At 41.6% G+C, this 11804-nt stretch overlaps 1 protein-coding gene across 1 annotated transcript in view; it reads left to right on the top strand.

Annotated features, from left to right (window-relative positions):
• Positions 1-11804, top strand: part of EFCAB6 (EF-hand calcium binding domain 6) — a 130806-nt gene that overhangs the window by 109579 nt on the left and 9423 nt on the right. Inside the window, 1 exon segment of the mRNA XM_009879780.1 lies at positions 7505-7714. Within this exon segment, the coding sequence (XP_009878082.1) occupies positions 7505-7714 (210 nt within the window).

Raw genomic sequence — 11804 nt, 5'->3', positions numbered from 1 at the left:
CATCCTCCAAGTAGGTGCTAAGCCTCCATAACAACTTGACAAGCTCCACACTCCTGGGATCAAACTCTGCAAGGGTGTACGTTTTAACATGAAGTCTCTTTAACAGTTAGTCCTCCAAGACCCCGAATACTTTCCACCTCAACTTAGCAGAAAAATAAGCTACCTCCACATCTTTCAGGAGGTACCTGATCCATGACAGGACTGGAGCCTGTACTGCTTTTTTCAATATTGAGCATTCACCTTGAACAGTTTTCTGCCCTATGTTAGGGGCAGAAGGGATAAATCCATCATTAAAATCCCAAATCAATCCACAAGGGAACATTTTTGAAAAGACAAAACAAGTATGAACCAGGTTCACAGTGCTGGTTCAGCTTCCAGATGCTCTCAAATCTCATGTTTTCCTTTTGGGTCCAACCCAAAATTTCCCACACCTTTGCAATTTCATCCCACCCTGGGTTCACACGTATTCCTGGGCTCCTGTGCAGGTTCTGAGAGAAGGCTGGTTGTTAAATTATTCACTTCATTCAAACACGCTACAATTTTGGCCTGTAAAGTATGTATCTAAATTAATGAGGTATGCAACTCATTCAGGCACATTAGGAAAACTGATCATTATGCTATACAATTTGATCACTGAAGTATATTAAAAAGTAACAAGTAAAGTATGCAGCTTGATCATTAAAGTATGGAAAATTTACTGAACTAGTAAAGTATGAGCCTAGGATGACTTTTGTCTCAAATGGCACCTCATAAATAAAACCCACAACCACAAAGGCAAACATTCACAAACCCAAAAGCCATACAGGTTTAAGCTGTATTTTTTCGCTAGAAAACAGCTGAATAAGGGGAGATGAAAAAAATCTTGCGGAAATTATTTCTAAATGTTTTATGCATCACATGGATCTTTTGATGGCTTTGACATATGTTGATGAGCTTTACATTCTGATTAACTCTCTAGAATACACATTACAGCAGCTGTATATAAGCAGGATGCCCACTGAAATACAGCTCTGTACAGGTCTAGGGCTATACTGGACGAAAATAGAATTAAAGAAATGTAAAGTATTTTAAGCAATATGATTGCATCTTAATATTCAGATAAGAAAGAACCAAGGTGTGGCAGTTAGTTTTGACATTGCTAACCAAGTGCAGAAGAGCTGAGGAAGGAGACGGAGAGGACATTGTCTTAGGTGGGATGCTATTAACCACCAATGGACTCTCTGAGGTTATTTGTAAAAGTCCAGACCCTGGATCTGGGAATATGCATCATGAACTTTTCTTGACTGACCTGCCAGTCTTGTGATTAATAAGGCCTGAGTGGAGCTATTCTGCATTAGGATAAGTGGCTAATGCAGTCCAGCCTAATGAAAGGTGCACTTGGGAATCAGATGTCGTCGTCGTCCGTCCCCGTCCCCCCCAAAAAAAAAAAGTACTCACATATCCTTCCTCACACTGAACTATTTCAGCTGTGGAAGGGAAAAAAAAGTAAAAAATGTATTAAAAGTGATAGTCCAGGGCATGCTGGTCAGGTCTAGAACAGCAAGGTGTCCATACAGGATCAGCAGAGCTGCGTTATAGTGGGGAGTATATGGGGAAAGGAAGGATTATGATCAGGGCCAAACAACTTGTAGTTTAGCCTTTTTGGAGCTGAGAGTGCTGAGTGATTTGCACTTTGCAGTTTAGTGTACCTTTATCTGTCAAGTCCAGCAGTGAGTAGAAAGAGAGCAGGTCAGTTTGAGGAGATGACAGAGAGAAGGGACAGACCATCACTTGTGCCCATTCAAGGGCAGGAATTGAGATAACAAGGGGTATGCTGACACGTGCATCTCTCAGCTGACAAAGGGAATTACTGGAGTGTGTAGAAACATATGCAGCAAAGCTTTTTTTTTTTTTTAAAAAAAAAAGGATTTCACCTTAAATGATGAAATATGGAAATCAGATTCACTTTCAGGACTTCTTTGCAGAAAAAATTGCAGAACGTTTCAATATCAAATCAGTCATTCAATTTAGCTTTGTCCTGCATTTTCTGTGTCCACACTAAATTCTCCATTTTTGTTTGTGTTTAGCTTCCTGTTCTGAGTTTCTCTGCAGTCTGGCTCATGCTGCAGAGTGCCGTCTTCACCAGCTGAGTGCGTTTTGTTGTCAGCCAGTTCCAACTAATCAACCTGTCTGCAAAACTGCAGGCTTGTTTGTTCATCCTCGATGCTCCTCCTGTCAGAGACAGCACCCCTCTTCTCTTTGGATCGGTACCCGTGAGAGGATTCCCCCAGTATAGCAAGTTCACATGTCTTCTTGAAGCCTGGCACTGGGAGGAGTGTACCTCAAGGTCCCAGGACTGAGGTTGAGGAGTAGTTTTTGCTATTCGCTAGTGAAAAGCATGGGTACGTCGTCACTGTCTCCATCTTTGTTGGGCATGTTGCTGGTGGAGATTCTACAGAACTACATCCACTTGCTCTCACGTCACATTGCACTCAGCAGCAGCTGCAACATTCCCTTCCTGCTAAATACAAACAAAACAGCTTCTTTGTGATCTCGGAAACTATTCCTAAATCAACAGAGGGGACAGCTCTGACACAGCTTAGCAGCTCCATGAATGGAGGGTGGCTGTGCCGTGACTCCCCAAACACTGATTTACCTGGGAGTGATTAAATGCGCGGAGTGCAATGCTGTGGTCTATCTGTTGTGGCTGTATAGTTTCAGAGCTCAAAAAACCCCTGCAACAGAAAGTTGACATCCTCAGTCTTTCCACAACCTTGCTTCCTAAATTCAGCAGTGTTACTAGCCCAGCCCTTGTGCACTGCATCAAGGCGTGGGGAGCTGAAGTTCATTTTACTGCCATGACCTGCCTATGAAATTGCACCAGGAATACGTCAGGACCTGCTCTACAGAGGTGGTGCTTTTCCCTGTCCTGGGGGTGGGAGTTTTACAGGTTTATTCATTTCTCACTATCCTCGTCTGTTGAACCTCAGAGGCCTCCTGTTCTGGGCCACAGATTTGATCAGACAACTGTCTGTCATCAGTCATGACCCCTTGCACCAGCAGCGGAGATTAGCAGGCCTGCTGATTATGTCCCTGCCTTCAGCCAACAGCACCACAAAATTCGTCTGTTCTCATGTAGAACAGCTGTGCTCCAGGGAGATACCCCTTCTGGGATACCTGCATGTTGGCATCTATTTTCCAGTATAACATCTGCCTCAGGTTGAGGAACGTTAAAGCTTTCCTTATGCCATGAGCTAACTCCATGTTTCTCTTTATCCATGGTGAAACTGGTTTGAAAATTCCCCTTCCTTGCCCCTGCTCTCCTGTGCAGTGCTCTCCCCATTACTACAATGTGCTGTGCCTCATTGTGCTGGGGTATCTGTTTTGGGGTCTTTCCCTGTTGACAGCGCCTGCCAAAGCTTTACCTCTCTTTCCTTCTCTCTTCTGAGTAATGAAGAAAAGGGTCTAATGGAATTTTAAAATGGCAAATGGTTCCTTGGGAAGGAAACCTTTTTTTCACTCTATAATTACTAAGAGAGGAGGAAAAGGAGAAAGTAGGGATTATTGAAAGTAAGGAATATAGTATTAGGTCATCAGACCTACTTCTGATGGATTAGACAGTGCCGGGGAGACAGAAGCAGGGAAGCCTCGCTGTGGCTCCTGCTTCTCTACCCATCCTACCTAGGCTTCGTATTTCGTATTTATTTAATCCAATAGTTATTTTAATTACATTTAGAGGAATGTGGCTTTTTTCTAGACAAGGCAGAGCTTGGCACGTGCGCCACCTTTGACTTATTGTGTCAAATCATTGTGTCAAACCATCGTGTGCCGTTACATATTCTAAACACTACCAGGAATATTTTATCCTGCAAATGTGACCTCGAAACTTGAATTTGTTGCAAACAGTTGGCCAAAAGGAATATGGTACATTACAGAATGACCCTCAATGGAGTTTTCATCTTTTATTTATAATTGGGTTTATTATTGCAAGCTCCTGTTGCACACCAGTTATCAAATCCTCAGCAGGCGTAAATCAGCACTCAGGTTAATGGAGCTAGACTGATCACTGCCAGATGAGGATACAGCTCTACTTGTAACCCAAGGATAAAATACAAGCTTCTCTATAGTGCTGAGACTGCGAGCTAGAACTTGGCGGCTGATGAATTACTGGTTATCTGAACATGAGAAGAAAATGCATTTACACCCCAATCCACGCTCAGACAACTAACTCTGCTGCTTCCACACATCTTTAAGGAAGAGCATTTATGGAAAACCACTTGAACATATGTGTTGCTAGGGTAAAGGAGGGCCCATGGTCTAAGCACAGTAGCCTCTAAAACTGTGTAAACTGTCAAAAGGATAATTACTTCTGGCAAAGGTCATTCTCACGTACAAAAAGGAAAATGCATCCTTTTTCAGGGGGAGATACAAGGGCATTCTTGTGTAAGCGGTTTCCCAAGACCTTTGCTTTCTGAGCCTCCCCAGAAAGGGAGAGAGGTCAGACTTGTGACAGGGCAGGGAAGAGGACCAGAGAAATTGTAATTTATCTTGATGTACCGATTTACTTTCTAATTAAGAATTCCTCTTAATGGAAATTCTTCCAGAAATAGGAAGGAGCTGCAAGAACAGAGCTTCACTGAGCAGGTGTGGGTGGAGGAGCCTTCTTTTATTACTAATCAGCATGGTTATGCCATTTATAGAAAAGGACATGAGGCTGTGCAGGGAACTTTCTAAAGAAGAAAAATAGAGCCCTGCTTTGAACAGCAAGTGAGCTACATAGGGTAGCCCATAAGAAAAGCCTCGTAATAATGCCCTCCATTACCAGTGCCTTGGTGAAAGCAGGAGATGAAAGTGGATTTACATGGTCGTCTCAAGGTACTCTCAAATTCTGTTAGGAAGGGGAAGAAAGCCTGTGAAGAGCTGAGCAGGACAGTCAGTTAATCTGGACTTCACAGCCTACGGTGGCAGTGGGCATCTGGCCATGGCGTGGGGCAGGTACTGCTCAGAGACCGTGCGGTACTCTGAGAAGCTACGGAGTGGGCTGCAGAGTCCTGGCCCCTGGACTCCTGAGTGATATCCACACAGAGCTTGAAGGGATGAGTGGAGCAGGCAGCAGTGTATATCAGGAAACCAGCTAAAAGAGAAGTAATCTCTTTCTCATGCAACAAAAACTCTTCTATAAATGATGTGTAAGCACTGCTAGGACATGCGCTGCACAGCTCTTAGGCAGCTTCGCTCCTGTTGCTCCCTTTTGAGGTTGAAGTGAGAGACAGCAAAGCTAAGATATGTACCTGCGCTGTGCATAAGGTTAGTTTCAAATGGAGAAATGGCACTTAAATGTCCAGATGCCTGAGCCAGAGTCTGAGATTTTAGGCTCAGCTCTGTTATTTCAGCTAAAGGTGATTATTTTGGCTGCAGATGATAGAGTCACAGAGATACGCTGAATGTACTAACTGCATGTAGTAGATGAATATAACTGAATATAAACTGAATACAACCAAACATAAAAGGTTTTCTAGTTTCAGGCTGTGGTTTACAGGAAGAACAAGTGATTTTTTTATTTATCTATTGGCTCTCTAACCATCTTAAGATCAAAGTGCTTTCGGTCTCGTGACATAAACAAAAAACTTTTGAAATTAAATATATTAGGAAAGCTTGCACTTACAAAATACATTTCTTTAAAAGGTTGCAGCACAGTAACACTCTCCATAAGTCTTCAGCTTCATTACAATAATTAAACACAGTGGTGCGGTGTTTTTTAGTTGCAGTAATAGCAGGCAGGCAGAAAGTGCACCCTGTGCTGGACCGTGCCCGGCAATCTTCATTTCCTGACTACAGCACGGACCGGCGTCCCCGTCTGTATGCACGATTACACTTCTCATATTTTTTCTCTTAATAAAGCAGCCATAATGTCTGTCCCATACATATGTTTTATGTAAAGCACGGTTAATACTGAAAAGTGTTATTTGCATCTGAAGATAGTGGAGTCTTTTCTGATTAGGATGCAGGTTTCTTGCAGTTCTGTAAGAAACATATTTTCTTTTCCATCCAGTTATAATGATCATGTGAGATGTGACAAGGAAACAGGAGCACAGGACCAAAAGCCATCTGTTTCTTTTTTGGTATTTCATATTGCATGGAGCAAGAAGGTGGCAAAGCTTATATGCTTAAACATGGGGATATAAAATATAATAGTAACATTTAGCATGCTCTAAAGAAACGTCTTTGAATCAAAACCAGATATTTTTTTGTTTTGTTTTACCAGGACCTCTTACCACAGCTATAGTAAAACTGGCTGCCACTTGTGTTTGTGAAAACTTTGCTTTCAAGATATTTTACATATTTAGTTTAGACACTGCAGTGGGTATAAAGTCGGCTTTCATTCCTGAAAATAAGTAGTTTCTTCTTCAAAATTCTGGTACTGCGTTTTATTATTATTATTATTGTTATTCCACATTGTGCCATTCTTAAGACTAATTTTATAAGTAAAACTTGGTTTCATTTTAAAAATTGAAGTTTGCTGCTACTTCGGAAGGTTGAATGTAAATGTTGAATAGACTTCATTGATATTTAATTTTATGAAATGTAGCTGTTTGCATGCACAGTGAGACTTTTTATACTCTCAGGTATGCCCATATCAAAGCCTAACAGTGCTTTTCTTTGCAGTTTATTCCAACCAACTGTACTTTGTCCTTTTTATTTCTGCTTGTCATATGACCTTCTGCTGTATTTGCTCAAAGTGTGGATTTCCACCCTGCAGAATGATGCATAATGGGGGTTTAGTTAGCAATAAGCTCCAGTGGCAGATTTTAGAAGCCGTACACCAGTGTTAGATTTGAAAGCAACACACTGAAAAAAAGGGGTTGTGCACATCTGGTGCTATCATTAACACACTTGTACGCAACTCCCTCTCTGCTTTCCTCTCACATATTCTGTACCTTTGCAGCCTTCCACTGCATCGTTTAGCTGCAGTATCCCTACCATGGATGACCAGATTAAAAAGTACCGCCATAAATATACCTGAAACTTAGAAAGGAAAGGGAAATAATTGCCCTCTCTTTCATCTCAGGCCTGAAGTGCCTTTTCAATCAAAGAGATTTCCACTGCTTGCTAAAGACTATTCAGATGAGAAGAATGCATTTGGGATATTTGGGCTAGTTAGCGCTCACTTCCCTTTTTTCTGCATTAACAGAATAGCCCTCTTTGTAAGATCACCCAATTTTTTAGACCTTTGTAAAAGTCTAGGTCAGTCTTGGAATCCTGTGCTTTTGTTGGCCTGTCACCAGTTGGATCACATTTATAGAGAGTCTATTTTTTCCCTTAACTACTTGCATAGCCCCTTTTCTCTTTTGTGGTGCAAGCCAGAATTCCTGGAAGCAGGTTTTACTGCCTGCGGGATCTTGAAGGCCGCCTTCTCCATGGACATTTCCCTCTTCAGCTGGCTGAATGCCATACCGCGATGCCATAATGCCATAATTTATTCAGTGGATCCATTACTGATTCTCTGTGTATGTTTTTTGTCTAGACTGAGGAAGGGCAAAAAGTCATTCCACCTAAATCTTCTTGGGAGCTGTCAGAGAGAGGCATCCTCTCACAGGTACAAGAAATAGTGACTGCTGGCTTTAACACAATTGCACAGGAGTTTAAAGATATTGCCTCTTCAAAAGAGAATACAGTATCAAAAGAGGAGTTCTGGGATATATGTAACCGACATCATCAGCTGACTGAAGAACAAGTAAGAAAACCGTATTATTTTGTCTTGTTAATTTAAGTGTACAACTGGGTGAATTGGCTATGGCTAGAGACATGTGTTTGCATACTGTTGTGTATAGGCAACTAGTTTAAAAATTTGGATGAAATGAAAATGTTTTAAGACTATCATTCCATGAACATTTGTTGCTACATTTGTGGGAGGTTATTTTTTTCCTTATCTCTGAGTACGGTTATGAACTATAATAATCGCAGGCTTTCTAAAGCAAAGTCATGGAGATGCTATTGCTAATAGTGAAGGTGTGAATTTAAAGCACAGTAGTTCTCTTTCACTAGCTCTTTATCTGTATATTTGCTATTTTAAAAGTTTCTTTTTTCAGTTTTCAGTTAATCCACTTCCAGTTGATGGGGGGAAAAGCCTTCTCAGCATGGAATAAAAAGTATTTCCATGGGGAGCTAATGCAAATTCCTTTTTCTCAGTAGCTATTTTGTCCTGCCCTCCCTGGACAAAGAAAGGGGCAAGCATTTGACATTTCCCGGCCACCTCTCAGCTACTTTTCTGGGGTAAAGATTCCCCCAGATTAGCATCAGCAGAGTTTATGTAACCTTGAATTTAGCTTGAGTGACTGAAGTCATGGCGTGAATCTGGCAGTACAAACCACCCAATTAGTCCAGTGCTAATGTCAGGGGAAGCTGAGGGGCCAGTCATAAGATTCTGCTTCTGCTGAACTTAATTGTAAGACCCATTTTTTTTACATTTGTTAATGCTGGTTCAATGTGATTTTTCCTAGTCCAAAGACTAGGTGAATAATAAAACAGGGAGAACCTTGACTAAAAGATTTCAGATTTTACTTAACAGTACTCTAACCTTCATGCTCACGGTTGCATCAATGCTGTTTGGTAACAAACAAAAAGACAAGACAGAGAGCCTCCAAAAATGTACGCACGTCTGCACTACAGAAAATTGTTTTGGTACTTTGCTCATTGCAGATATACCCTCTGAGTTCTTGGCCCAGCATTTTTGACTATAAATTGCAGACAGGAGCGGGGCCTGATTGTAATTACAGCAAAGAGATTGCACAGCCTGCCATGTTATCAGGTGACATTGCGCTTGTGTAAAGTTGCAGATGAAAGCACTGAAAAAAAATATATTTTCCACTTCCGCCTTGAAAATAGCAAAAAAAAACCCCAAATTGGCTTGGTGCTCTGTTCGTAGCAGCCACACTTCTGGTGAGGTACCAAGTGCAAGTGTCAGATCTGAACCTGAAGCCTCAACGCTGGGTTTAAGTAAAAGAGAAAATGTGGTGATACTCTTTCCTCACCCCTGTGAACCACTGAGTGGAAGCACTGGGATGAGCCCTGGCTGAAGCAGAAGAACACGCACCTTCCTGAGCTGTGAAAAATCCCTTGTTTTCCTCCTTTTTTGGAAGCAGTAAGGCAGGCATCTCCAGCTGAAGAGTTCTCCAGACTGGATCCTGTCTACTTTACAATCAAGAAGAAGCAAAGGGACACAGGAGCTATTTTATACTTAAAAGAACCTCAGACAAGTGAAGAAAAAAAAAAATCTTGATAGAAACTGTCATCCATAATAGCAACGAGAAGCAGGCCTGGGGAGCCTCATTTATATAAGCAGCAGCCTCTGTGTGAGTGAGACTCGAGCCCTGTATCTCCAGAGATATTTTGATTTTGACAGGCCTCTCAAAGATATGCCTACGTATATCTATATGAAGATGCCCCAGGAGAGCCTTCCAATCTGGGTACAGGGTTTGCCACTGCTAATCCAAACCCCTGCCGTTCTGGCTGTTGTCACTGCTCGGAGTTGTTACAGAAGTGTTACTAATAGTCATAGTCTGGATGACTTCACAGAAAATGTCTTCTTTTATCCTTCTCTGGATGATGGCCACTTACCGTTTGCTATTAGCAAGGCTCAGCTGGAGTCTGTATCGAGTAGTGGATGAAGAATTTCTTCCTGAAGTTTGGTGTCTTGGTCTTCTGAATTTCTGATACTGTGGCCTTTTTCGTAAAAGGCCAAGGATGGTAAACACACTGCAAGCAAGGTGTTGATTAATATGTCGCCAACTGACATCCCCCTTTTTATCATAGGCACTTTTCTCTTCTCTGCTTGAACTCCTTTGACTTGCTTGAACTATCTGCAATCCCCTAAATGGCTAAACTTCGTTGGGTGTTGCAATAGTTTCTAACTATAGCTAACCCAGCTCATCAGGGTATTGTTCTATTTAATTGAAGTTTGTAATACACTTTGAGATCATCGTATGAAGTGTGAAGTATAATCACAAGCGCAAAATAGAATTGTTTATAATTCATAATGTGGTAGCAGCCAGGCCAATGGGGGAAAGTTGAAAGGAAATTCAAACTGTATCCTTTGCCCTTTGAAGTTTGACTGCAACTTGGCACATGCATCAAAGAGGTGACTAGTTTCCTTTAGGGTTTAAGTCTCTGCCGAAAAAGATGAAATCAAAAGCAATCTGAGGTTCCCAATTAGATTTATATTAAAAATCAATAATGAAGACCCTAAAAAGGCATACTGATGACTCTTGAAACACTCGCAAAATGAGTGCAGCTCATTTAAGGGCAGGCTGTGATAATCCTTGCTTTGATTAGTAGCTTATATCGTGAGTAGACCCATTTAATTCAGTGCAGCAACTTACTGAATAAAGTGCTGTTCAGCAGAAAATCAGTCCAGCCTTGTCCTTACGATTCCATGTGTAGCCCAGAGGGTGGGCTACCTGCCCTGTGCCGGGCCAAGCAGCCCCTTGGACCTCCCCAGGCAGCAGAAGCAAGGGTATCAGCAGCTGCACCCAGGTCTTCTGTAGGCTGGCTGTATTGTAGAGGTTGAGTTCCTGGCCATACATTGTAACTATACGTGATTCTAAAGGCTTCAAAGATTTCCTGCTGTGTTCTTTCGTGCTCATTCATTTTTGCCCTCGGGGTGAAATAATTTGTTTATGCAAATACAATAAATGAGGAACCTTAATGGCCTCCCGAGATGGTGGTGTAACTTAGGTGTACCTGATAGCATCAGAAATTCGCCTCAATGGTACTTAGTCAGGATACAGGTGCACCATGTATTTGATTTACATCTCATGTTAAAGCGTTATTCTTCTATACTGCAGCTCAATCACTGTGTCTAATCGCAGGGTTTAGTAGTTTAAACAGCACACGAAGGGCCCAATTCAATTAAAAAATGTCCTGCAGAAATAATTTTTTCATTGTTTTCCCAGCCTTGTGCAGGCTTCTGCAGAGAAGCTGTGATTATTTTTTTTTAATAAGATGGGCCCTAGGATTCCTTCTATTCCAAGGCATCCTCTCCCTTTCTTTTTCACACGTTTTGTCATATCCTTAGTACATAAGGGGATTCTGTTGTTGTAAAACTTGCATTTACAAAATTCATGTTTTACTTCTTCATTAGTTTGAAAATCTTTGGAACACAGTAGATTTCAGTGCTGGTAGATGATTGAAGTCTGAGGACTTTTTGAAGAAGTTCAGCTCAGAACTTGTAACGATGCCATCAGTCATTCCCAGTGCAACTAGTTCTGCAACTTCTACCGAGCCAGCTACCCGTGCCATGCAGGACCCACGCGTGTCTTCTCCACCTGAACGTCCCAAGACATCATCTTCTGTAGTAGGGCAAAAGAGCGTAAGTGTGGTTCTTTTATGAATTTACTGGATTTTCATTCCACTGCATAGGCTGAAAATGATACCCGTGGAACTCAGTGAAGGTATTCCTATTGATTGGCCGTGAAATCAGGCACAACCACCTCAGGAAATTTGCAAAACAGTGTTACAATGACAAAAATTGGTCCAGATGATAGTAACTCCACTGAAGTCAAAGGATAGATATCAATTTATAGCAATAGCATTCCCTGCTGGTACCTTACACATATCCGTTAGAGCTATATGGCAAATAAAATTTCTGTGGTTAAGCACAATCATATTTCTGAGAACAAAGTAAACAGCCCAAATTACAAAGGCCCAATAGCTCCAAAAGCAGTGTGAAAAAGATAGATGGCTTATTTGTGGTCATCTGACAAAGCTAGGCAGGATTGGCAATTGCAATTTTCTAATACATGTTTGCTAGCCTGTTCAAAAACATT

This window comes from Charadrius vociferus, unplaced genomic scaffold (assembly GCF_000708025.1).
Source record: "Charadrius vociferus isolate BGI_N301 unplaced genomic scaffold, ASM70802v2 scaffold90, whole genome shotgun sequence".
Taxonomy (NCBI): Eukaryota; Metazoa; Chordata; class Aves; order Charadriiformes; family Charadriidae; genus Charadrius; species Charadrius vociferus.
This window is presented reverse-complemented; position numbering and strand designations above follow the sequence as displayed.